This window comes from Mustela lutreola, chromosome 14 (assembly GCF_030435805.1).
Source record: "Mustela lutreola isolate mMusLut2 chromosome 14, mMusLut2.pri, whole genome shotgun sequence".
Taxonomy (NCBI): domain Eukaryota; kingdom Metazoa; phylum Chordata; class Mammalia; order Carnivora; family Mustelidae; genus Mustela; species Mustela lutreola.
This window is the reverse complement of record NC_081303.1, coordinates 73,163,966-73,191,515: the sequence shown is the minus strand read 5'-3', so window position 1 is coordinate 73,191,515 and position 27,550 is coordinate 73,163,966. Positions and strand designations below refer to the sequence as shown.

The 27,550-nt window shown below is 54.5% G+C and overlaps 2 protein-coding genes across 9 annotated transcripts in view; both read right to left on the bottom strand.

Moving 5' to 3' along the window:
- Nucleotides 1-27,550, bottom strand: part of LOC131814852 (uncharacterized) — a 73,157-nt gene that overhangs the window by 17,360 nt on the left and 28,247 nt on the right. The window lies entirely within an intron of this gene.
- Nucleotides 1-27,550, bottom strand: part of LOC131814850 (SLAM family member 9-like) — a 69,706-nt gene that overhangs the window by 39,516 nt on the left and 2,640 nt on the right. For 2 of the 7 annotated variants that reach the window (XM_059146250.1, XM_059146251.1), the window contains exons 2-4: nucleotides 24,619-25,011; nucleotides 22,928-23,224; nucleotides 21,276-21,416 (exon numbers count right to left, since the gene is read on the bottom strand). In XM_059146250.1, coding sequence (XP_059002233.1) covers nucleotides 21,276-21,416; nucleotides 22,928-23,224; nucleotides 24,619-25,011 — 831 coding nt within the window. Of the gene's footprint in view, nucleotides 1-20,408; nucleotides 20,708-20,974; nucleotides 21,067-21,150; nucleotides 21,417-22,927; nucleotides 23,225-24,618; nucleotides 25,012-27,550 lie in introns of those variants that run through there. The other 5 variants (XM_059146249.1, XM_059146254.1, XM_059146252.1 and 2 more) reach the window with 5 other exon arrangements.

Sequence of the window (27,550 nt, the reverse complement as noted above, 5' to 3'; positions counted from 1 at the left end):
TGGGGCTCCTCTTGCTAAACTGTCCAGGGCCGCGAAGCCAGGAGGGGGCAGAGCTGCATTGGAAGCCTGGGGCGTTGGCGCCAGATCTCCCGCTTCTGAACTGATGCTAAGTCACCAGCAGCCCCTCCGCCGGGTCCTCTCCCAGGCTCCCCCCTCACCATGTGGCCCTGTACTGTGCTCTCCATGTATGGTCACTGGGGCCTCTCTGTCAGCCTCACACCCAGCCTCTGCAACCACTCAACATACTCTGCTGAGCCCCCATCCCACCTAGAAAGATCCCAGCGCTCCCAGGGGCTCAGGCTGCCTCCCCTGGCCCCTCCCTGCTGCTCCCCTTCCTCCCCTGCAGCCCCCAGCCACTGGCTGCTCCTCCAGCACTGTGGGCAGGTTCTGGGCTCCGGACCTTGGCTCACCTCACCTCTGCCTGCAATGTCCTTCCACCCACCTCTGTCCGAGGTTCCCACTCACCCCTGCTCAGCCTCTGTCACCTCCCCAGGGAGACTCATTTGAACAGCAGCTCCCCGGTCTGACTCTGCTTCTTGTGTTCCTCCCACTGGGCACCCCTGACCTCATGTCTACTCGGCCACTTGTTTATTTCCAGTGTCCCCCAAAATACAAGTTCTCGGAGGCTGGGGATTAATTTTGTGCATTCGCGTGCCCCAGCACTGAGCACAATAGTCAGCATTCCATGAACAGGCTATGGAGGTGGGATCGTCCGGCGGTCAAAGCTCGGATTCCAGAAGCAGACCTGTTGTCTGGCCTCAGATCCCAGCTCTGCCCTTTATTGGTTGCACGATCTCACAAACCCTAGCAAGAGGCACTTTGTTGTCATCACCTATAAATCCAATACTGTAATATACTCTAACTAAACTATACTATATTATAACTATAGTATCTATTGGATTAATTAATAGTTTCATGTTCACATATAAGGAAGGTGACTAGCTCATAACAAATGCTAAATAGTTGAGCTATTTACAGAAATATAGATCACAAATACAATTGGTTTAACCAAAAACATGTCATGTGTGTTAGTGGGAAGGAGTAAGTTGAGGGAAAGCCACGGAAGAGAGGAAAATCCTCATCTTTCGTACTAGAAAGTACATGATGCCTGAAACTGACCCAAGAACAGCAACATAAGAACATTATTTTTAAAAAAGAACATTTTCTGGAAGCACAGAGGTGAATGACAAAATCAATAGTTGAGAACTGGACGTGATGGTTTTGCAGAGGGGTCTGGATGACAGAGAGGGCGGGACAGGAGATGACTCTTGCGCATCGTTTTACTTGTGCTTTTCCTACAACAGTAACACACTGAAAATGGAAAAAAGACACAAAACGTCTTAGGTTGTGTTTTAGGAAGAATGACACCCCCTGTACTGCAGGTGTGTTACCTAACTGTCCCCTAATTTCAAAATGGAGGGAAGGGGACATGTGTTCCAGAAGCAGGGAAGAGTGGGAGCCATGGTGCAGAGGGGGGTGTAGGCAACACATACTTGAGCTCGTAAAAGAAGTTTTCCCTGAGGCTGGAGATGTGCCTGCTGCTGAGGACTGGGTCTCGGGGGGGGGGGCTACTGGGAGGGGGTGGGGCTGACAGGGAACCAGAGCATCCGCATCTCCAGGAATTAGTGACAGCCATTAACTATATTAACAATGGTGACGGCCTGCTGAAGAAGGAGAACACAACCATCTGACCTCATAGTGGTGCCCGGGGCTCAGCAGTAGCTCACCCTGGGGTCCAGACAACTAGTCAGTGTTCTTGGACAAGTCAAGCATTCATTTCAGCTGAGCAGCCATTTTTCCTCCCAGAACTCTGTGGCTTATCCTTTAGGAAGCTATACCTTTGTCTGGTTGTGAGAGATGGTCTTCCCCAGAGCTGCTCTGACTCCCATATGTGTAGAAAAGAGATATGAATCCTTTTGCTTTAAACTAGTTTGTTCTAAATTGTTCTTGGAAGCTTGGAAGTTATATATGATATTTGTGTAGGTAGACTAGATTCTGGTGTTTACTCTGTGTCCCAGAGAGCAGGGGACACTGGGTCCACCTGTGCCCATGTGTCTTACTTGCCTAAGTGGTGTTCCTTTACCGAGTACATATTCTGCATTGTTTTCTTAGACTCCAAAAGTGGCGAGCCCCAAGGCCCACTCAGGATAATAAGCTCGTAGTAAACTAGGAATAGTTTATCAACTTGATAATGATCATCTCCAAAAACACCACAGCTCCCAGCATACTTAATGGTGAGATATAGGAAGCACTCCTTCTAAGGCAAGGAATGAGGCAGGAGGACCCCTACCACCACTTTTAGGGTTGGACTGGAAGTCCCAGCTAAGACAGCAAGACAAGGAAATTAAATAGGAATATGCACTGAGGAGGAAGAATTAAAAATTATGTTTGGGCACAGGTGATATGGTTAGAAAATCCAAAAGAATCAACAAAAAAAGAGGAACAAGAAGAAGAAGAAAAGGTAGAGGAGGAGGAAGAGGAAGAACAGGAGGAGGAGAACAAGCCTTAGATCTGACGAGTGATGGTTGCACAGTTGCAGGACCCATGAGGTCACTGTACCGAAGTCACCTGCTCACTTATATACCTCACTTATATACCTCACTTATATTACAAAGAAATTTCAAAATTTCCAAGAAATTCCAAAGAATTTCAAAATGAAAACAGGACTGTTTACACTGACACTCCAAAAATAAACTATGTAAATCTAAATCTAACAAAATTTGCACAAGATCTTTATGAGCAAAATGACAAGACTCTGGTAGATAAAACCAGAGAACTAAATACACTGAGAGATAGTCCATGTTCATGGATAATAAGACTCACTATTGTCCAGATATCAGTTGTTCCCCAGTTGATCCATAGATTCAGTGCAATTGCAATCTGAATCCCTGCAAGTTACTTTGTGGATGTGGATGAAGAGATTCCAACGTATGTATGGGGAGAAAAAGGCTCAGAGTAGCCAACACTGCACTGCAGAAAAACAAACGTGGACGACTGACAGCACTGAACTTCAAAACCTACTATAAACCATCAGTAATCATGACAGCACACTATCAGCAAGAGAAGAGTCAAGTGGAGCAATGGACCAGAATGGGAGCCCAGGCACGGGGCCACATAGAGAAGTCAACTGACCTTAGTAAAGGAGCAAAGACAACACCATGGAAGAAAGACCATCTCTCTAACAAATGGCGTTGGAACAACCAGACTTCCACAAGAGAAAGAAAAGAAAAGAAAAGAAAGAAAGAAAGAGAGAGAGAGAAAAGAAGGAAGAAAGGAAGGAAGGATGAAAGAAAGACAAGAGAAGGAACCGAGACACAGACATTACACCTTTCACAAAAATTAACTGAGTGGATTAATGACCCCCGCATGAAATGGAGAATTATGCAACTCCCACAAGATAACACAGGAGAAATCTAGGTTTCCTTGGGTTGGTGATGATGTTCAGAAAAAATACCAAAGTCACAGTTGATGGAAGAAAGATGAGGTGAGTTGGACTTAGTAAAATGAAACACCTGTTCTGCAAAAGACAATGTCATAAGAAGGAAAAGACAGACCACAGACTGGGGGAAAATGTCTGCAGAAGACAAGTCTGATAAAAAACTCTTATCTAACATATATAAAGAACTCTGAAGACTCAATAAGAAAACAACCCAATTATATACTAGGCCAAAGGCACTCACAAACTCCTTCCCCAAAACAGACAGATGGGAGCTAAGCATCTGGAAAGATCTCCCCACCATATGTCATCAGGGAAATGCAAAGCAAAGCAACTAAACTCCACTGCATACCTGTTAGAATGACTGAAATCTGGACCCCTGACAGCACTGGGTGCTGGTGAGGACGAGCAGCAGCAGGAGCTCTCCGTCACAGCTGCTGGAAATGCGAGATGCTGCAGTCACATTGGAAGACAGTTTTGTGGTGTCCTAGAAAGTAAACATACTTCTGCATATGATCCAGCAGTCGTGCTCCTTGCTAATTACCCAAGGGCTGAAAACTTAGTTCATACTAGAACCTACATGCTGATGTTTTTAGCAACTTGGACCGTAATTGCCAAAATCTGGAAACAGCTAAGATGTCTTGTACTAGATGAAGAAAGAAATCAGTGGGTCCATCGATGGACTATCACTCAGCATGAAACGGAAGTGAGCTATCAAACCAGGGAAAGAGCTGCAGGTAATGCAAGTGCATATTAGCCCATGAATGGAGCCAATCTGAAAAGTGCATACACTGTATGATTCCAACTACTTGACTGTCTCTGAAGGACAAAATGATGGAGACAGTAAAAGCCTCTGTGTTTGCAAGGGGTGTGTGGGGGGGAGAGTCATGAAGAGGTGGATCATTTGATATTAGGCCAAAGAACACATTCTGCAGGATTCTATAATGGCAGACGCATGTCTTTGTACCTTTGTCCAAACTCATAAACTCAACAACACCAAGAGTGATCCCTGAGGTAAACTCCGGGCTCTGGGTGATGATGACGTGGAGGGAGGTGACTTCACTGTGACAAATGTCCCAGTCTGCGGGTGGATGTTCATAATGGGGAGTCTGTGCATGCGTGCTGGCACAGGGCTTATAGGAAATCCCTGTCCCTTCTGCCTGGTGCTCCTGAGAAGCTAAAAGTACTCTTTGAAAATAAAGTCTGCTTTTTAAAGGGAGGATCTGAGCACCGTGCAAGATGTGTATAATGTAGAAGCATACGTTGTAGACAGTGAGGAAGGGTCACCCTGATCGACTCTGCAAAAATCCCTGAGTCATATGTAGTTGAGTCTAGATCATTCCTGTGCACACATCTGTCTGTCTAATATTTTTGCAAAACTGAGCTCGGGGAGTGCACAGGTCTGCAGGTTTCCTTTGATCAGTGTCTGGTGCACGAGATCATCAGTGGTCACTTGGACTGTTTGTTACCTCAAAAACGGCTGGATGGAACTTATTTGTGTATATATGACTGTTTGCTACTCTGAGTTATCCAGAAGGATAAATTTCTGGGGCACAGGATATGTCCCTATATATTTTCACAGGTGCTGTCACATTTTCCCTAAATTGTGTGAACTGAAGCTCACCAGCAGCGTATGAGAGGGCCCATCTCTGAAACCCAATCAACCCCCAGGATTATTAATATTTTTTAAATTAAAAAAATCGTAGCTGTTTCCAGATTTTGGCAATTACGGTCCAAGTTGCTAAAAGCATCGGCATGTAGGTTCTAGTATGAACTAAGTTTTCAGCCCTTGAGTAATTAGCAAGGAGCACGACTGCTGGATCATATGCAGAAGTATGTTTACTTTCTAGGACACCACAAAACTGTCTTCCAATGTGACTGCAGCATCTCGCATTCCCAGCAGCCGTGATGGAGAGCTCCTGCTGCTGCTCGTCCTCACCAGCATCCGGGGCTGTCAGGGGTCCAGATTTCAGTCATTCTAACAGGTATGCAGTGGAGTTTAGTTGCTTTGCTTTGCATTTCCGTGATGACCAGTCTATGTGACATTAACTCAGTGTTTCATTTACATATCTTAAATATTAGCAAATTTAAAAATTCTCTGATTTGTTAAGTGATCATTTGTGTCTCTTCTCTGACTTTTCCTAGTTTCTCTAGACTTTTCCATTGGGCTGATGGTCTTCTGCTCATGTTTGGAAGAGCTCTAGCTGCACTGTGGACATTAGCTCTCAGTCTACTCTGCATGGATGGTTCTTCAATATGTCCCTTTTCCTTGATTGTTTCCTTGTCAGTTCCCCATCAGGGCCTTGTGTGGCTCACAAGCCATCAGAGTTTAGGGAAGGGATCCGGGGTCAGGATTTGCCGGAAGGATGTCCATCTGGTAGGAGAGCGTCTCCGTTTCAAGCATCCACAGTCCCCAGCTCACTAGTGGTCCATGTGGTTTCCATGATGCTCTGCTGTGCAGGAGAAAGATTGGAAGGGAAGCCCTGGTTGTGCGGAGTGCCTTGCTCTGCAGGGAATGGTGGGGAGAGTTTCCGCGGAGGTGAGGCGGAGAGTGTGCAGCCCCACAGGAGGAGGCCAGCATGGCAGCTTCCAGGAGACGAGGTTCCATAGCCTGGCATCAGAACTCTGACCACACAGCTCTCGGGAGCCTCCAATGGCTGCCCAGCTCCTGAGTCAATCCTTCTCCAGACTCTGGCATCTCTCATGCAGACCACTTCCCTGGCCAGTCCAATCACCCCAGTCTGCACCCCACAGGACAGGGACAGCCTGGACAGGAGGAAACGCTCTCGGGAAGAAGCTGGAACTTTATGGAGAATGGGGACTGTCCCAAACCCCAGAGCAGAAGAACACTGAGAACCAATGGGCAGGAGGAGACCATGGGCCCTACTGACCCCACAGTCAAAAGAAACCATGGCCAGTCCTTCTGGGTTGCCTCCAGCAGTTCATGACATAGGATGGGTTCCACAGCATGGCAATGAGGAGTCCTTGTATGTGTGGCACTCTTGCCTCAAATAAACACAGAATCCTATTCCCTGGGCTCCCCAGAAAGGACTCAAGCTGTGGGTCAGCTCTTGCCTTGGCCATCTGGGGACACCCCCCCGCCTCCACCCCAGAGTCCATCTCCATCTGTGCCTCTGGTGTTCTTAATTTCTGGAAGGTGAGCCTTCCAGGTGATGCTTACAGAATTGGAAATGTTGTTGTAGGGGCATCACGGTGCTCTGCATTTTCCTGGCATCTCTGCAGGGCGGCTGTCTGCTGGCCTCATGCCTAAGGAAGGGGCTTGGCCCTCCTGACCTGTGAAGTGTCACCAACCTGGAGAAACTGCAAAACCCGGAGAAGGTTGGAGGCCCCATCTAGCCGAACTCGGAGCCCCCAGCTCGACACCCAGACAAGAGGTCCGACCGCGTCCCAGCAGGGTTGTGTCAGGTGCAATTTCCCCCGGTCATGGAGAAGATACTGCTCGGTGCCCCACCGCTGCACCCCGACGATATCCCAGCTTCCAGAACAAAATCAAGAAACTGACAGGAAACAGCCAGTGGGAGCATCTGCAGGGGTCTCCTCAGAGGAAGCCAGCACCTGTCCCAGGGAGAGATCACCTGACACTGTGGATGGTGACCTTGACCGTCTGCCCCCGGCACTGCTTGTCCGCGATGTGTCATTAGTACTTTGAGTCCACTTCTAAGGGAATGGCCTCACGTTCACAGGCTTTCTTCCTGTTTGGTTTGGCAAATGTGAGTGTTTCTCTAGGAAGGGGCTCTCGAGCTCTCCTCAGATTCTCCAGAAGGTCTGTGGCCCCAAATGGAGGTGTCAGGACCCTAACCAGGCCAGCCAGGAGCCCCCAAGGTCCCTTGCAGCTCAGTCCCTACTCCCTGCTATGGACTGAGGCCCCATGGGGGTCACCGGTGAGGGAGACAGAAGCCCTGCCTTTGGGGGGGGGGTCAACTTCCAGCAGGGGAAGGAGGGGACAGGACACTTCCGGGGACTGGCACTCTTAACTAGGTAGTGGTCAAGGGAACAGTCTGGGAATCTGAGGGACAAGTAAAGACTGACTTAGGCTTTAAACCAGGAGCAGGAAGGGGAGGGGACAAAGGCCACAGAGTCAATAAAGTGAGACCAGGAGAGAGTCGCAGGCATGACTGGGAAGGAGGCTCACGGGAGGGACTGATGGCTCACATTTGCCAAACAAAACAGAAAGAAAGCCTGTGAACGTGAGGCCATTCCCTTAAAAGTGGGGGTAAGGACTCAAAGCACTAATGACACATCGTGGACAAGCAGTGCCAGGGGGGCTCACGGCAGGGGACTGATGGCTCCTGCTCATCAAGGATACTTGGGCTCAGGAGTCCTCACTGTGGACATCTCTGAGATCAGGATACATGTTCGCACTGATGTTACTTGGTGGGACATAAAGTACTGATGGATCCGAGTTGGATAATGTAGATACAGCATAGATACAATGTAGCCATTTCAACAAGGTAACGGTTATAGGTTATAGATACAGTGTAACTTGGAGAAACACAGAAGGTAGGACTGGCTGCCCTGGAGCAGAGGGGCTGTGGGACACATAGGTGGGAGGGAGACTCTCATTCTGGAAACATTTGCATCAATTTTCAATCATATTTGTACAACATGAACTTCATCATTAGGAGCTCTCTGCCCGAGAGAACATAGAACAATTTATTTCCTCTGTGTCATTAATTTTCAATATTTAAGCTAACAAACTTCAGACTGATTTTCTTGAATTAGACTCTAAGCCCAATGTGGGGCTCGAACTCGCCACCCCCAGATTTAGAATTGCGTGCTCTTCTGACTGAGTTAGCCAGACTCTTAGACAACCTTTTAAATTAGATATTACTTGCTGAGTACATAATGCTAATCACCAGTTCATGTGGTTTTTCATTTAATCCTGTGAACAGCTTGAAGAGGTCAGTCCCATCAGCACCCTCACTGCGCTCAGCAGAAATCAGAGGCACAGAGAGGACGGGTGACTTGCCCAGGGTCACACAACTGGGAGGGGGAAGACAGACAGGAGCCTCTGCTGTGAGCGCTCCAGGTGGGGATCAGACAGGAAGTGCCCTCAGGGTCCCTGGCACCCCATCCTTCCTCTCAGATGTCTCCACCGTGTTGTCTCCTTTCTCCCCACTCCCCCCAACCAGAGGATCTCCCAGTTTGGGCTCCTAATCCCTGATTCCTGGTCACAGCTTCATGTCTGTATGAGGGCCCCTGTCGACCTGCCAGCCCCTGCGTTTTTCTGGCGCCCCTACCCCGACCTGGCCCTGTGGTGGGTCTGGGAGCAAAGGGAGAGGCTCCGCAGCCCCCCCATGGGCAGCCCCTGTGCGCCCCAAGCCTGCCCTGAGCGCAGGCACCCACGCCACCTGGCGGCCAAGGTTCGAATTGCCGCTAGAGACTCCTGCAGAGGAGCCCTCCCACCTCAGCTCACCTGCACACACAGGTCATGAGCGCCTACTGTATGCAACACATGGGGAAGCTGAGTCGCTGTTCTAGGGGCACGCACAGGCTATCCGGAGGCAGAAGCACAGACCCTTCCAGGGCAGGGCAGGGCAGGGCAGGGGGAGGATTACCCCCCCACACCCCGAAGAGGCTCCTGAGCATTGTCTGTCATCCCGGGAGCTGGAGCAGCCCAGGGACAGGGAAACAGGGCAGGAAGGGGCCTGGGAGGAGGGAAGCAGGATGCCCCGTCAGGGGGCGGCTGGGTGCACGCGGCCAGCAGGTCCAGGAGGAGCCGCAGGCAGGGGCAGACAGGCACCTTGGCCCTGTGGCCGGGTCTCTGCTCCTGACAGAGGGCCTGCAGCCGTAACCAGAGGATACCGCTCCCTGTGCTCGGGGGTCCTGTCCTGAGTCTGCAGGAGCGAGTTCCAAGGGGGCCCAGCAGCTGGTCTGGAGTGGCCTTGAAGTTCATCTGCGTTGAGAAAACGGGCTCCTCGTGCAGGAGACTTTATAGCAGTGACGGCCTGGTGGAAGGACAGATCGGGAGGGGGTAGCCTGGGGATCCTTGTTGTGTCCAGGTCTCCCCTCATGGGCTTCCAGGGAGGTTAGTGAAGAGGGGGACCTCGGCATGGGGGAGGGGAGCAAACAGGTGGAGAGAGAGACCCCAGTCCCTCACGGCCCCTCCAGCTCTCTGATTCAGGCCAGGGGGTCCCTGTGAGTTGGGGGAGGGCGGGTCACATGGCCAAGCCCTAACTGAGGGCCTCTGAGGACAGGCGCCTGCAGACCCGGTGACCGCAGGATCCCGCAGCAGACAGATCTGGTCTGCTACTCACTGAGAACAATCCCAGAGGGGAGAGGGGAGAAGCCAGGACAGCCCACATGTGGGAGGCAGAGCCAGGCCACGCTGCCCGGGGTGACGGCCAGAGGGCTCAGCCCTGAGATGCCAGGACCGTGGGCAGGTCCGTGTCCCAGACCCGTGGCATCATGAACGTGGACAGCACGTGCAGGACCAACACCTCCTCCTCCCTGACTGTGCGTCCCAGTCCCGCTGGGGGACATTCTGGGGTCTCCGTAGGAAATCCAGGCCCCTGAGACCAAGGACACACGTTCCCTCTTGTGTCCTCAGCTGTCACACGGGCCCTTCAGGGCGTGGGTGCAGAAGGATGTTTGCTGGATGGGGGGACGACTCTGCTTCCAGAAGCTTTGGGGTGGACCTGGGACAACTCTCCTCTGGACACTAAGCCCCGATGTGGGTAACTGACCGCACCCGAAGCAACCTAAGATTCCTCCCACGGGCATCACCGCAGACAAAGGGCCTCAGGCCTGTCTGGTCTCATCCCGGGAAGGTGATCTAGACCCAGTCCCGGCTCAGAGCCCTGCCTGCTTGAGCTCTGCTCCCCGATCTCCCACCGCCTGGTTCCAGAGGTCCTGCCAGAGAAGGCTGCTGCTCCCACCCCCCACCGACCCTAGTGAGCACCTGCCTCACCCCTGCCCCAGCAGGCCCAGACCCAGGACCTGCTGCTGCTTGTGGGGGCCTCAAAGGGTGGGTGCTGGGCTCAGGGTTCAGCTTCCTCTTCTAGTGGACATTTCCCAGAGTAGGTGATGGCTCGTGATGACAGAGCAGGAGCTCCAAAGGAACTTTGCTCCAAAAAAGGAAGAAGGAACCTGAACCCCGTGATCATACATGTTGTGAATCTCAGAGTAAAGGATAAAACTGACGTTGCCCTGGAGTCGGGGCGGTGAACATCTCAGGAGGGATGTGGTTGTCGCGTTTCCATATTCATCTGACCTCGGCCCCCCATCCCGTGTTGAGGAGCGTCTCTCACAGCTCATGTCCCTGGATCCCACGAGAATCACTAATGAGGGTCAATCGGGGGCCCGAGTGTGGACACACTGAGTGACAGCGGCAGAGCTGTGCTGAGTTCTCCTCACGTGTCCTTTGTCCCTTCTTGCTGTCCCCACAGGGCAGCTCCTGGGCCACAAGCTCCTTTCCCTGAACCCCTGTATGGTTACAGTAGCATGACCCTATCCATACACTGAGCGTGAGCTGTTTAGGGGGGACACGTCAGCCCACGACCCAGACCTTCCTCAATGGTGGACTCATCTTTCTGCCAACAGTTCATGAGCTCCTACTGTGCACCAGCTCCTCTCCAGGTGCTCTCTCTCTCTCTCTCTCACACACACACACGTATGTACGTACGAGTGCACCCAGCGAACCCTCTGCCTTCCCCCCTGCCTTCCTCCCGTTCCTCCATGGGGAAAGCCATGTGCGGGAACCACAGTCCATATGGCGAGCAGGGCTCTGCATGGAAAAGCAGGGTGGGGGGCTCAGCACCCGGCAGTGTGGTTTCCAGGTTACACCAGGAGGTCAGAACAGGTTCCCCAAGAAGGAGACTTCTGAGAAAAGACTGGAAGGAGGTGAGGAGTGACTGTGGACATCTGGGGAATCACTTTCGTGGCGCAGGTGACAGCCCATGGAGTGGTCCTTAGGTGGGACCTGCCTGCTCTGTTCCAGGAGCAGGAAGTCAGAGTGGCTGGAGCATCTATGAGCCCAGGCAAGACGGGTAGGAGATGGAGGTCAGAAGGTAACAGGGCCCCATCGGGTCCATCCTGACCGAGAATCCCAGGATGCCTGAGCCAGAGGGGCCTCAGAGTCGGCCCCATAACCCACCCCGTGCTGGACAGCTGAGAGAACCAGGGGACAGGGGAGGCACTGGGACAGAACTTGGCTTCTGAACAGTCTTTTTCAGACCTGGCTCTGGCCGGAGCAGAGCTGGCCTGGGCTGGGGCAGGGCTGCGTTGTCTTCTCTTCACGTGTCCAGGACAGACCTGCTCCCCGTGGCCCAGGAAGGGGAGGCTGGGAGCCCTGGGTGCAGGCGGCTGTCGCTGCGGCCCCTTCCACCAGGGGGCGCCGCTCGCACAGCTTCCCCCGCAGACACCTGGAGAGCTCAGGGCTGGGGTCAGGTCATTCCTAAGGCTGCCCCAGGGCTGAACACTTAGGTAGGGGACATTGGCCCATAAGACAGGAGAGAGCCTGTTCTTGCCCTGTCACTGCACTCTGGACTCAACACCACAGACACAAATGCGTTCATTTGACAGGCAAACAGGGTGGCCAGAATGTTCGATTTGCATTTGTGCGTTGACCTGCGAGGACGACCATCTCTCGGGCTCCTGCACCTGATCCGTCCCGTCTCTGCGCGCCCTGTGCTCGCGCCCTTGGCTTGGGTAGCGACCTTGGCTTGGGTAGCGACCGTGGTGGTGTGATTTCTCTCATTGATGCACAAAGGGGACCTGAGCTTTTATAAAGGTTCCCTCAGTGTCCGCGTCTGTGTGGAGAGCCGGGGCGTGGGGGCGGTGGGAGCACAGGGGAGTGAGCGAGCTCTCTGTGGCCACACCCGGAATCTGCCCATCAATGTGAGGCAGAAGCAGAATGAGTGACCCAGTGATTCTGACTGCAGAGCTCAGCCCCTGTCTGCACTGTGAAGAGCTGTAGACCCCAAGTTAGGGCCTGGTTCACATGAGGCGTCCTGCAGGAGACCCCCTCCCACCACAAGAGCCTGGAAAGAGCTATAGGAAAGGTCACCCCCAGATAGGAAGGGAAGGTTCCCTTACCCTGTCCCCAAGCCCCCGCAGACAGTGTCACAGCCCAGCTGGTCAGTGCAGAGGCCTTGGGAGGCTGTCCTGGCCCCTCACTCACACACACACTCTCCTTAGCCGGGACACAAGCACACTGGGGAGTGGGGCGGGGTGCACACCAGGGCCTGAGATTGTAGACAGAGCTCTCCCGACAAAGCAGGACTCTGGAAAGTGAGACTCTGATCTGCCGGTGATCTCAGCCTCGGCTCCCAAGCAGGAGAAAGCCTGCTGTCCCTAAGAGAGGTTTGAGGGTGGTTTGCCCGTCCTGGGGATGTGAGGGCATCCCAGACAGGACCTAGTACCCCTTTCTCCCCCTCAACCCTCAAGAGTCTGGAGAAATTAAGATGTGGATACTAGATAGCCCCCTGCTGCCCACCTCCCTCCTTCACTCCTGCCTCCTGAGCCCCCAGCAAAGCCCACCCCGAAGCTGCCCCTCTGATCTGGCCCCCTCCCAGAAGTGGTTGACCTGGAGCATCAGGGTCTGGGAGGGGAACCGGCTGCCCCACAAGGAGCCCAAGACTATCCAGACCCAGGTCACATCTACTCACTAGACATGAGATAATTTTGAAGTTACATGCTGATGCTTCCCCAAAGCAATGAACCTCTAGAACCTTTACTGTAATGTCCAGACCTTGATTATCATGGGATTTATAATCAATTTTCTGAACCTCTTCTGCATACCAGGACATGTAGTATGTCTGCTACTTCCTTCTCATTGGTCATATCATGGTGATGGAATCCCCATGGGAGGTCAGCATGAGGGCAGATGGACTGAGACATGATCCCAGCAGCTATGATCCCAGGACAGCTGAGGTCCGTGGCTGGAGGCACAGTGAGTGGGTCCAAACATAGGAGACCCTGGAGCTTGTCTTGGCAGAACCATGTGGGCATCTCAGGGTAGGTCATCTGCAGGGACAATGACATTCAACTTCACCTGGTTGATGTGGGGGCTTGGGTGGCTTCCCTAGCAGCCCAGACGAGGGACAAATGATTTCTGAGCAGATGTTCCTCATCTCCCACCACCAAGTATTGAACAGGTGCCAGGAAGCAGCTCTGTCCACGTCACAGGTGATGGGACAGAGAACAAGGGGAAGCTTCTGCCCTCAGGCTGCCTGCAGGCTCGTGAGGGAGAAATTACACGGAAACGAAGGACCCCCATGAGCTTGAGCTGCATTTGTGAGCTGCACAGGGAGCAGCTGAGAAAGGGAAGAGGGAGCGGAGAGACTGTTCCTCACACAGACTCTATCTGGTCACTTTTGCCAAAGAAATCAGGAAAGCAGGAGCTCTAGAGTCTTGGAGAGTCTCCCCTGGAGGAGAGTCGAACAGGACCCAAGATCTGGTCTATCCCACTAATGCCCATGATTGTGGAGGTTTGGAAGGGAGTGAGATGACAGGGAGTGGCCAGAAACATCTGGGTCCCTCTCCGCTCCACCTGGATGGGGACGCAGTAGAAGGAACAAGATGCACTGAGAGATTTATGGACATCTCAAGTCCCATCCACCCAGATTATATCTTCTGCATCATGGGGATATACAGTTTCCCCTCCCACAACCCTCTAACATGGACGGGCAGGACTGAACCACTCGGAGACCACGTGTCCAGTGCCTTCTCAGGGACTCGTCACCTCTGTGTCCTCAAGCCTTCCTCCAACCTCTGGCTGTGCGGCCAATGAAGAGTCATGCCGTAGCTGGACCACGGCCACTGGGCACGTGCGTGTCAGTGTCTGTCAACATTTCTCTCCTTCCCGGCTGGCCCTTTACTGTTGGACACAACATTTTACTAAAAAACTTCTACACAGAAAATCTGTTCTGATGAGCAGCGCTGATATCCTGCGTTACCTTATTCTGTCCCGAGAAGCTCAGAGGATCTGGAAGGACAGGCCTGTCCAGGCATCACAGCTCGGCTCCTCCCCACGCCTGTCCTCCCTCTGCATCCAGGTCTGGGTGTGGTGTCCATGCACCTGCTGAGGTCCCCCTGGGACAGAAGATGCCCTGGGAGTCTCCTCAGGCTGTGTGGACCCTATGACAAGAAGGGAAATGTGACACTCACTGGGACAGTCACTGACAGTGGGAGAAGGGGTAGGAAGAAGTGAGGGTGAGAGAGACGATCTCAGGAAAATCAGCCGATGGGGAAACTGAAGCCCGGTGTGGACAGCAGGTGGTGTGGTTTCTGTGGGGCCATTCAGTGTGTGTGCTGGGATGGGGTAGGAATAGGAGCAGGCAGAGGAAGGTCAGGGAGCACTCAGATGGGTGCTGCTCAGACAGGAGACTGGACGCAGGACTGAAGGCCCAGGTCACTCTGGAATCAGTGTTCCTAGTCTGTGCTGAGGGAGCTGGGTTAGCAGGAAGGAGATAGGAAGAGACGTGCTGTGGGTAGTAGTCAGGATTCTGCAGGAACCAGCAGTATAGGACGCTTATAGATCCAGAGAGATGCGCTGTAAGGAAAGGCTCACACTGTTATAGAGGCTGGTGAGTCAGGTCTGCGGGGAGGGTGAGCCAGGCTGAGATGCAGGGAAGATCTGCTGCTGGGGTTCAAGTCCAAGGTCGTCAGAGGAGACACAAGGACGAGACAATACCCCAGTTCCCAGTCCGATGGCCGTATGCTGTCGAATTCTTCCTTGCTCACGGGAGGTCAGTCTTTGCTCTTGCTGAGGCCTTCAACTGATGGAGTGAGGCCCACCCACACTGTGGAGGGCAGTCTGCTCTACTCAAAGATCATCATGGACCCTCTTTATAGGTTTGTCTGCATAGAATATCCTGGGGAATTTACAGAAAATTCCTGGGGCTCTTAAGTGGGTTTGCCAAGACTACAGGATATAAGACCAACAGGGAGGGAAGACACCCATCGAACACTAGTCAGGATGTAGTACAGGTTTGTTTATTTATTTTCTCAGTCATTCCTATTTTACACTGACCTTATTTCTTTGTAAACACACACTTGAGCAGATACAAACCATGCCGGCCATATATGAACATCATTTTTCATCACCATTCCATTTTGTCTTCAAGGATAAAAATCCAAATTTACTAACCTACTCATTCATTCCTCCAAGGATTGAAAACTGACAACATTCTCTTTAATCAGGTTTTCCGAGTATGAACTCTAATGTTCAACACAACCAAACCCACTAGGTCCTCCATCAAATATGGTATCATTTCTAAAATAGTTATAAGAAGATAATTATATACAAGCACCTTGGTTCACAGTTCCAAAACTAATTAACTATTATTTCAAACAGATAAGGAGACACTAATTTCCACTGATAGGAATTGTGACGTCAAGAGTTTGTAAAATGTTGTCAGACAAAAGGTGTACACAAAGATGGTCACGTGATGTAAACTGTATGTCTGATACCAAGGGTATGATTCAGTGTGTGACGGGTGCACGTGAGAGAGATGCAGGTTTTATGAAGGTGCTCAGTGTAGACATACTGTGATGCAGATACAGTTCAACAGAAATACCAGGTACAAGAAAAGATCATCTCCAGGGAACCTGGGTGGCTCAGTTGGTTAAGCAACCGCCTTTGGCTCAGGTCACGTTCCCGCAGTCCTGGGATCGAGTCCCGCATCAGGCTCCCAGCTCCACGGGGAGTCGGCTTCTCCCTCTGACCTTCTCCCCGCTCGTGCTCTCTCACTGTCTCTCAAATAAATAAATAAAAATCTTAAAAAAAAAAAAGAAGATCATCTCCATTATGGTGTTCATCGTGTTAAAATACACGGAGAAAAAAACTAGAGGAAAAAGTTAAAACGGCTTATTACTAGATAGTGCAATTTTAGATAATTTCTCTAAAAACTTCGCTAAGCTTTTCTGTTTTTTTTTTTTTTTTTTTTTTTTCCCCCAGGTTTCTGAAACAAATGAATTTTGTGATTCTCAGAATATAAATTTAAGGTTTGGGGCAAGTCAACTACATGACTTAGTACAGCCCATTTCTCCCAATGATTACAACCCCAAACCTTGGGCAAAACAAAAGCAAGTACGTGAGGGCTCTGAAAAGTGCCCGGCCTTCGGATTGGGGAAGGAGGAAGTCAAAACCAGTGAGACCCAGGATGGACGTGAGTTTCAGGGGCTTTTCCTTTCTTCTTTTTCTTTCTGGTTTGACCCCTTGATGGGCCAAGTCCCCAACCTACGTGGCCAGAGCACGGAGCATAACCTCAGAGAGAACCAAGAAAGAGGGTCCCGGTGAGCCAGAGAGTGTGGGGAGCAAATCCTGCTCCTTACCGCCTGCCTGGCCCCGCGGCTAGCCTCCGAGTTCAGCGTCCCACGAAGCCTGAGCGACGCCTGCAGAGCGTCTGCGGCCCCGGAGAGAAGTGGGACGTAAGAACGGAGCCCCGTGGCCAGCAGCGCGCGAGAAGAATCCTCGTGTCTTCCTGTTTCCTGTCTCTCCTCTCACTCGGGGGAGTCTGGTCCGGTCTCTCCCAGCACGCGGGGAGGACGGGGGAGGAGGGGTCGGTGGGAAGTCGTGTAGCTATCACATCCGGAGAGCCCCGGGTTTCTAGCTAGGGCCCCACGTAGCCGAAAGATTCGGGGAAATCTCAGAAAGGAAAGAGCAAGAAAAGGATCCCCATCACAAGTCCTAAGTCCGCCTCCGAACGGCACCGCGGAGGACAGAGCTGAGGGACAGCTGCAGAGACGTTGACACCTGCCCTGGGACTTAATCCACCACCCGAGTCCCAGGCTATGTGCTGAATGACACCCGTGCGCCGTGGACCCGAGCGCCGTAATGCAGGCTATGATGTCACTGACAGGGGACCAGCACCCACAGAGGGTGAGGCAGGACTGGCCAGACGGGGGGGTGGGGTGGCGACACAGAGACAAATCAGCTCCATCCCCAGGTGGTGTTGATAAGGCCCAGAGTCTCACGATAAACCCCCACATCTGGATAAAGTCCAAAGTAACTAGAAGGGTCCCTGGCTGTCTCAGTCCATGGGCCATGTGAGTCTCAATCCCAGGGTCATGAGTTCAAGCCCCACACTGGGCATGGGGCCCACAACAACCTGAAACACAGAATTGGTGCAATCTGACCTCCACAACTCAAGAAAAGGACAGTCGGGCCCCTGGGTGGCTCAGTCGGTTGAGTGTCTGACTCTTGATGTCAGGTCAGGTCCTGATCTCAGGTTGTGAGTTCAAGCCTCGAATTGGGCTCCAAAGGACACACTGAGCCTCTGAAAACAAGACCCTCGTTGTCGGACACCCAGAGAAGCACCCCTAGCTTCTCACGGCTACTGGTTGCACATCCTTTTCATCTCGGGGTCGCATCTGCAGCCCCCCCAGCAATGTACCCCGAGCCACACCTGACATGGGTATTTAAGCCTCTTTGCTTAGATTTAAAAGGAAAAGGAAAAGTCCTTTAAATATCCAGAATGGATCAGCTTGGGTTTAAAAAATTTTCTATATGTCATCTAGAACCGAATGTCTTTGGTGTCCTCCTGGGCTGGTTTCCCCAAACCGCTCAGGTCCAGCTCCAAGCAGGCTGTGGGCAGAGCCAGACCTGGCTGAGCCTTGAGGTGCCAGGAAGCCTCAGGCCAGCAAGTTCCTCCAGAGAAGGGGCAGGAGAAAAGCTGCTCCTTGTCCTTCTCCTTCCTCTGCGGGGACCTGGTGACAGGGACGTAAGGGTTTCCTCTGAAGGCCCGTAGCAGGTGCACATCTGTCCATGCACACGGCTCCTCAGGCTTAAAGCTCAGGGGCTCAGGGGGTGCTGCCAGGGGCAGGAGGGGGTGCTAACATGGATTTGGAAGTTGGTGCTCTGGGTCCCGGAGTGCACTCAGGCTCCCGAGTGGTCTGCAGACGCGGACAGTCATCCAGTCCAGGCCCACGGCGTGGGTGAGAGGGTGGGACAGGGTGGGGGGGCAGGGAGCCCCGCGTGGCTCTGGGGGGTACCGTGGCCTCGTGCCCTCACCTCCAGTCCTCACCCCCGCACTGTCCGGGCTGCACTGAGGATAGGAATCACGTCAAACGTGTCACCCACCGTGTGCGGTGTGGCTAATGACAGCGTCACCACCTGCCGGAGTTCCTGCTTCCCAGTGCCCGGGACGTGGTTTCTCCCTGCTCCCCGCCCACCAGCAAGTGAGTTGTAGGGACCCGGAAGGGAACAGAGCTGAGCTCAGAAACGGACCACACGACTCAGGGACACAGCCGTGCTCTGCCAGCTACCCCGATGGGACAGTGTTCTCGGACACCTCGAGTCCTCCTTTCTACTGGGATCTACGTGTTTGCGGGACAGCCCTAGTTCTGACCAGACAGCTGCACGGCTGGAGGCTGGTGTGTGTGTGTGTGTGTGTGCGCGCGCACGCGCGCAAGCACCCTCCTGTATGGACACTGAGGTTTGGGGATGAGAAGCATCTCTGATTTCCTCTGATCTGAGGGGATCTACCTGCTTCCAGTGGATCTCCAGGCTCAGCTGCGAGATGAAGAGGAAGGGGCATTTGAGACACACTTTGTCTTATTTGAATTACTAATTCGGGCCAACAGCAGGTCTCTTTGTCACGGTGGGAATGGTGGTAAGGCATAGAAGGAGAGAAAATGTCCCTTACCAAGGGGAGAACTTACAGTATTTCCCTGGGATCGGGTGAGCAGCTCCCACGCCCCCCCCCCCCACTCCTGCACATTCATTGTCTGATTACACACGTGATCACAGCTTCTGATTTCCGTCCTGCGGGAGAGGAGCTCCTGCTCTTTCTCACCAGGTCCCCGGTATTACAGAAAGGGACGTGGGGGACGTGACCCTGCGAGGAGAGGCCAGAGGAAGACATAGGGGCACGGTTGTAGCCCATGGGTCTGGCGGGCAGCAATGGGGCTCAGCAGAGGGCGTGGGTGGGGAGGCTTCCCTGGGCATCAGCAGTGTGACTGGTCCCTGAACCCCAGGAGCCGGGGCCCCAGAGAGAGGAGGACACGGGGGATGGGAAGGGTCCTGCCCAAACCCTGGGAAGCACCGCCCTATGAGCGAAGAGTCTTTGGGGGGGAAGGCGGAGAGTCTGGCAGGACGGCAGGAGGGCCCGGGTCCAGGGGAGTGACCTTCAGGGAACACGAGGAGAGGGGGTTAGATCAGGAAAGGGGCATCAAAGGTGTCACATGGGGGTCACCTCCTGGTGCTCTAAGGGTCCCCTTGAGGTGAGACCAAGGTGTGGGCTCAGGTGTGGAGCAGGGGCAGCACGGGGACCGGGTGAGGACTGCAGGGGAGGAGCCGGCAGGGTCAGGGGGACGAGCCAGAGAGAGGCCTGCAGGAGACGACACGTCCCCAGAGAAGTGCCCTGAATTGCAGGGAAAGTCCTCACTGAGCCCCGAGGAGCTCAGCATCCTGTGTGGGGACAGCAGAGAGGGGGACGTGACTGTCACTGTGTGCAGTCAGTTAAAGCTCACTGTCAGGAACTAGAAACTTCTGCCTGTGCTGAGCAGTAGGAGCCGGACCGTTGTCCAGCAGGACAGGACAGAAGGAGGCTGGCCAGGACGTGGGACAGCCAGCCGAGTCCCGGAGAGACGGGCCTGGAGCTCCGTTCCCTGGGCTGAGTCCTGACTCTGTCGCTCCCAACCGTGCGGCCTGGAGAGTCAGCCTTTCTGGCTCCTTCTACTGATCTGTAAAGTGGACACAAGGATCCCCACCGCACAGAGAGTCCATGAGGACTCAATGAGTTAGCAGCGAGCAGAATGTCCAAACAGTGCGGGTCACAGAGCCCGCCCTCAGCAAGCAGGGACAACTATGAATTCACGTTGTCTGTAAAGAGTTCTCAGTGCAGGACTGACGGCTGGGGTGCTCACGACGGGCCCAGGGGGTTGGTTTGATTTTCCATGGTTTGTCCCAGAGGCTGAGGGTCTGGAAGCCAGTTTGATGTCGTACAGATAAAGGGGAAGGTGGGGCCATCTTGGGTTGTCATGTAGCAAAGGCTGAGCATTCCTGTAACAGGTTTGGACCAATTTATTTACTTAGTTTCTCCTGATCTACCACTGTGTGTGTCTCACGGGGAGGATTTAGCACAGAAAGAACTGCTGGACCCATCTAGTCCTCCTCAGAGCCGTCACAGGTGGAAGAGGCAGGCACAGAGCTGCGGGCGTCATGCTCACGACACAGGTGTCCCCGGGGTGGGATTCTCCTGCTTCTTCCCATTAAAACGCGGTCATGGCGTGGCCTGGCCTGCGGACCTCACTGTAGACAGTAGTGAGAGATTTCTCCTCTTCTAGATGTGGTTCTCCCCTACCCTGCAGTGCAGACAGAGGGTTCCAGGGACACCTGAGGACCGCTGATGCCCCAGAGGGACCCACACAGACACATTGCTGCTGACACGACCTCCCCCAGCACTCTGCCCTGTATGGACCCCAGGAGAATTTTCTTAGTTAATACTGTGTTGTCTGGAAAGGGTTACGGATACATGGAGACAAAAGCCTGCACGTGACTGGGATCGACAGGCACACACCCAGGCATAGAGGGACTTGGGACAATCCAGGCTGCCTCCTCCCCGGCCTCACCTTGTCCCTGTGGCCTCTGGACCCCTGCTGGCTCAGCTCTGCATAGTGGATGCCACCATCCGGGTCCCTGGGCTCCTCCTTCGATCCTGCCTCTGAGTCACACACAGATGGAGCTTGAGTCTCAGCCTGGAAGCCTGTACCTTCCCCCTCCATGACCCCCAGGGCCATAGCCACACCTGCCAGCCTCCTGCAGGGACATTCCCTGAGCAGCAAAATGCAGGAGAAAAGGAGCCCAGAGTTCAACGGGGGAGTGGTGGTGGGGTGGTGGTGTCTGGACATGGGAAGGAGAAGTGCAACCTGCCTGTCCCAGGCTCCACGTGCTTCTTCATCCCACGTCTCTTCCAAAGGTACAGCCCAGCTCCAGCTCCGAGGATCAGCAGCCCGACCATAACAGACGCCAGGATACCAGGCAAGTGGGCAGCACCGGTCTGTCCTTGTGGATCTGTTTCCATCGCAGAGAGAGAGTGAAGAAGATTAAGGCGACAGGGAACTGAGGACGCCCACTGCCAGGCACATGGAGACTCTGAAGGGACCTGGTCAGAAGCTCGAGAGGGAGGAGCATGGCAGAGGCTCTCACTCAGCCTGTTCCTGAGCTCCTGCTTGGGGCCGCGGTGCTGAGAGCAGCAGGACATGGTGCCTGCCCTTGAGGAGCCCCTCAGCAGGGGGAGGGCTGACACACGCCAGGGGATGCCAGCCAGAGCCATCTCAGGGCACTAGAGCTACAGCCTGTCCCAAGGTCATCAGGGAGGGCCTCCTGGAGGAGGTGATGGGCAAGCCTGGTCTTGAGGGAGGAGTAGGAGATTGCCCGATATTCAGGGTGAGGCATCCCAGGATGGAGACTCATGACCATGAATGGCTGTGACAGCTCTCCAGTCCTTGGAGCTGCTGGCACCCACTGGGGCAGGCCAGAGAGGGACCAGGTTGGTGGAGCCTGGTGGGAGGATGAGAGGGAGGCAGGAGCCTGTTTCCAGAGGGTCCTGTGGGTCCCTGAGCCATGAGCTTCCTCTGGGATCAAGGATATTGAGGCAGCAGGTCCCCCAGCAGCACAAGGGGGGAAGGGGTGGAGGAGCGATGGGGCACAGGGGGAACCAAGTCATTCATTCACTCAGGGACACGCTGACTGTGAGCAAAGGGCCTGAGGCCGAGGCCGGGACAGGCATTCCAAGGAGCAGCAGACATGGCCACTGCCATGGGGTTCAGCCTGCACAGGACACTAATCCTGGGCCAGCGCATCAGCTCCCAGGGTGGGGCCACTGACCACTCCTTAGAGGAGACGAGGTGTGAGGGCAGGACAGCAGCAGCTCCTGCAGGGCCCTGAGCCATCGAGGCTGCGGAGCCCTGTGCAAAGTCTGTTCATGCTGGGACTGCCCTCAGCACGCGGCCCTCTGGGACTGCCCCGGTCACAGGCCCCCAGAGCCAGCTGCAGGGAGGGGGTCCCTGGATGGGAGTAAGTGGGGAGTGGGGGACTCCTGACTTGGAAGGGCTGAGGGCAGAGGGAAGGGCCTGAGCGGAGGCTGGCAGCCGAAGAGAGCGGGACACATCGGGAATGCAAGCCAGCAGGTGGGTGACATGTGTCCCTGAGACCAGAATCGGGCAGAGGAGCACGAGCCCGGAATCATACAGGGAGTCACCGGCCAGACCCCTCCGATGGCACAGACCACGGACACCCCCAACTCGCTTTTCCTGAAAACCACCGTGGACACACTTGGGATGATGGACGAGGGCGGGGAGAGGTACCTGCTGCGTGCTGCCCAGACCAGCAGGGGTGAGGGCTGGAGAGCAGCACGGGAGCAACACCGAAGGGCAAACGCAGGTTGGGTGTGCCTGCCAGAGTCCTGGATGGGGTGACCAGGTGGCCGGGGGTGACATAAACATGGGGGCAGAAGCCGAGAACCCTCGCCCAGGGCTCTCTGAGTTCCAGGAGAGTCCCTCCCCTCTGGCAGGTGCACTCACCACGGCCACAGACGTCCCCAAGGTCCAGGGTGACATTTTTCTGGTCCACCTGGTTGCTGACCACACAGGTGAGGCTGGGGCTGGGCCGGCTCAGGGGCAGGGTCACAGCCAGGGTCCAGGGGTTGGGGGCTGGTCCTGGGGCCGGTCTCTGCTCCAGCTCCCTGGGGAGACACTCGCTCTCCCAGGACACCATCAGGTCCTCCCTGGTTCTCGGGAGGTCACACTCCAAGGTGAGGTTGCACCAGCCTGGTGTGAGGGACAGATCCATGGCCTGGATCTGGGGACGGGGCACAGGCTCTGGGGCGGGAGGGACAAGAGGACAGTCTGAGGTGAGTGTAGAACATCACAGCTCCTGCTTCCTCCTGCGGATTCTCCTTGGCGCTCTGGCTTCCTCCCACTGAGGACAGGGATTGCATTTGACAGATCACCGAGAAGTGACCCAAATACACAGCAGGAGCTAGAACGGAAGGAGCCAGTGCGTTCAGCTCTTTGTGACTCCGCCAGACTGAGCCTGCCTTACACATCTCCCCGAGATATAATGTGGACCCCACCTACCCAAACCCCATAATTTGAGGACTGACCACAGTGGAGGTCACTAGGAATGGCCTCCCTGAGTTGTGGTTCGATTATACCCTGAGCTTGGGGCCCACATGGGAAGACAAGGGACAGACTGATAGTCAGTTGGAAATCTCTGGTCGTGAGGCTGCAAAGGCCATTGTCTCTCTGGGGCAGGACGACTCCCTGTTTGGGGGCAGGTGGAGGGTGCAGGGAGAGAGAGCTGCTCCCTGAGGGTCTGAGGAGGAGTTACCCTGTGAATTCTCCTCCATCTATCAAGGTTCAGAGCTGGACCGTGGAGTCTGTGAATGAGCTGACTCGGGCTGGGGCTGAGAAGGACGAGCGGCTGTGGTGGGGAGAACCACACATGGGATTCCGGATCCTGCTAGGTGACGATTGTCCCCCAACTCTGGCCATGTTCTGACCCTCAGAGCCCACAGGTGTCTTAGGTTCCAGGGCAAATGGGAACTGAGGTTGAGAACCAGCGGACCCTGGACTAGAGATGGTCTGGATTCCCCAGAGAAGTCCCACGTGATCACAGGGTCCTCACAAGTCGGAGGAGGCAGGAGAGGAGGTGGGAGGGACACGGTGTCAGGGACTCACCCCACCAGTGCCACCTGGGAAGGGGGAGGAATTGGCCTCGATCGAGGGATGCCCCTAGAAGGGGGGACAGGAGCAGAAGTGGATTCTCCCCGGATCCTGCAGAGAGGAGCACAGCCCTGCTGACACCTGGACCTCATGGCAGAGGCTCTGGGGTCTGACTCCCGCCCTACAGCCCAGGAGGACCCCAGGGGGTGGTGTGGTCAGCCACCGATGTGCTGTCACCTGTTACAGCAGCACAAGACAGTAAGAGTCCCACCAAGGACCCTGAGTCCTACGGGGACAATGAGTGTTCCGGCAAAATCCCCGTTTCTCCCCATTCTGTGTTCCGTCCTGAAGCACAGACGTGGCTTGTCCCTGGTGTGAGTCTCAGCTCTGCCTGCACTTGTGCTGACCTCACAGCATCGGATTTCTGGGGAGAAGATCGAGTCCGAAGGCTGCGGTCTGGAAGGAATCCTGCAAGCGGGGCGCTCGGACACTCCCGGGGACAGAGGAAGGGGGTCAGCTGTGGGGCTGGGGGAGGGGCCGCCACGTACCGTAGACCGTCAGGTGGAAATCCTGGTCATACTGTCTTCCTCTCATATAGGACTCTTGAGCCCGGTACAGCCCACTGTCCTCAAGGGTCAGGTTGTCAATCCTCAGGGTCGTTGTGTTGACCACATGGACCCTCTTCTCGTACTTGTCCTGGAAGTTGACCCATCGTGGACCATCTCCCCCGGGACTGACTTGGAGTATGGGTGTGTACACTTTTTGATTTATAATGCCCCAAGTAATACTCTCCAGCTTGGCTCCTGGAGGTAAATCTGGATTTTTGATCATGTGAAACAGCACAGAAGCTCCCAGAGTCCCCTTCAGAGGAACAGGGTTTCCAGAATCGTCCACGGCAGACCCACGGGCTCCAGGACTCTGGGTCACAGCACTGCAGACACCTAGGGCATAGGATACAAAAACTGTCAGTAGTTTTCATTGGGAAAAAAGGCCAAAACCCTAGAAGCCATCTTCCTGAAATCCATCCCGTGTGCCCCCTTTACTGGGAAGACAGGAGATGCCATGAATTTGAGGCGAGGCTGGAATCCCTCCCGGTCCCAGGGGAGTGTCCCCGTGAACAGGTCATGGGAACTTGCTCACCTGCAGTGTCCTGACCCCTGACAGCGATAGGACAAATGTCAGGAGATCTCAGGTCCGAAGCACGAGCACCTTTTGGGGCCACAGCGAGTGCATTTCTGCCGGAGGCAGTTTCTCACGGGGCTGCAGAGACCCCTCGTGGCCACAGGCCGTGTGAGCTCTGTCCTTGGTGGGGGTCCGCCCCCAGGGCTCCCCTCTAAGGAGCAGAGTTTTGCTAACATCGTGGACGGCCCTCAGGGACAGCGGGTCTGACAGGAGTGTGACCCCATCTTGTTTTCACCCTGTGTCCCGCTCGCTGTGATAACATCTGTCGCTGTGTTGTGGGCAGCCCCGTGGAGAGACCCCCATGGGGAGGGACGGAGGGCAGCCTCTGGCCAACAGCCAGGGAGGGGTGAGGTCCTGACATGGCTCCCACAGGCTCCACTGAGTCGGGCGCAGCCACACTGCACCCCTCCAGTCCCGCTAGCACGTCGGGACACAAGTGCCACGCGTCCCACAGCCCAGTGCTCCAGTCCTCTCTTCAGAAAGCGAATTGGCCAAAACCTTGATTTTGGGCTCTCAGCCTCCAGAACCAGGAGATAAAAAGATTGTGTTGTTTAAGGGTTTACACTGTCCTGTTTCGGCAGCCCAGGAACCTGAGGCAGGAGCCCAGGAATGCAGCCCTCACCCCATGTGGCCCAGTGAGGGCTCCTGGGGTTGCCTGGGCTCCTGGACAGCAGGTCACAGGGTGTGAGCTCTGGGGTGAGACACACCTGGGGTCACATTCTAGATCTTCCCTTCACTGGGTGAGCGGACCCGGGCTATTTCCTAAAGTGTCTAAGCCTGGAGCTCCCACATGGGAACCACCAGGACGGGATGTGAGTGTGTCCCCGGGGCTCCTGCAAGGATTAAATGTGACGACACATGAGAAAGCCCCACAGTGACTGCTTCCTTGTCGTCTCACCAGTGTGTTAGGGCTGTGGGGAGTTTACAGGTACCTGGGCCACCTGCCGCTCGCTCACCGGAGACCACAGGCTCCCCATGAACGTGAGGCCGTTTCCCTACGTTTACTGCTTCGTCTGATTCTGAGCATCTCGGAATCCCAGGACAACCCCCTGACGCAGGCAGGTGTGGAGTGTCATGCCCTTTCCAAGGTGAGAAGGTTGCATTTCAGCCACATTCAGCACTTTTGTCTTAAATATTAAGCAGATTCCACATTCCAGTAAAGGTGGGCACTAGACATGGAAATGCAGCTTCTCCCCGACCTCTGAGCCCCACTGCCATGTTACCCTTTCCACAGGCTGTTTCTGTTCCAGGTTCCCGTGTGTCCCTCCTTCGGGGGTCTCTGCACAGACCCCTGTCTCCCTGTGTGTCTCCACCTGCACGACCCCACACCACCTGCGCTGCTCTGCTCCCCCCTTCTCTGCACGGTTTGGGACCAGAAGGGATTCTAGCATAGCCTCTAGCCTGTGTCTGCACACGGGGACGTCTCATGAACAGCTGTCCGGCCGCACGTGGGGCTCTAGTTCCCTCCACGTGTGATGGGCGGTCAGGTGGCTCTGGTTCCTGCCATCAGGTCCCATGAGCAGCCTGGGATTGGAGGCTCTGCACACAGGGACGTACGGAGTCACACGCAGGGGTGTATCTGTCCTGTTCCATGCCCATAAGTCACACAGGTACATGTGCATCATCATGGGGCATACGTGTTATACACGGGGACATATGTGCCACAGCAGAGAGCATACATGCTACACGGGGCACACAAGTCACGCACAGGTGTATGTACAACACGCTATGGAGCACACAACATGTGGGCACATGCACCTCACATGCGGGGGCACACACCTCGCTCTCAGGTGTGCACGCGTCACACACAGGTGTGTCTACAGCACACGCTGGGCTATACATGCCACACTTGTGTGTGTACAGGTCGCACATGACTGCGTATCCACCACACATGAGTGTACACACCACAGGCAGCTGCATATGCGCCACACGTGGGTGTGCGAACATCACACTTGGTTGTGTAGACAGTCCCTGTGGGTGTGCAGACACTGGGATAACCCACTAGTGGGTCTTAGACCAAAGGCAGCTCCATCTCAGCCTCGGACAGACCCTGCTCATCGCCTCCTGAGAGCGATCCCGGCAGCTCTCCCCGCAATAATGCTGAGGTTCCCACCGGCACACGGTGATCAAGCTTTTTGCCCTTCGCCAGACTGATGAGAACATTATGTCCCATTATATCTAAGGAACATTCCTCCTGTGAATGAGCCTGGCGGTTCCTCATGAATTAATGCACAGAATGACAGTGTCCCGTCACACCCGCGTCCCCACCCAGTCCACGGCCACGGCCCATCTCATGTG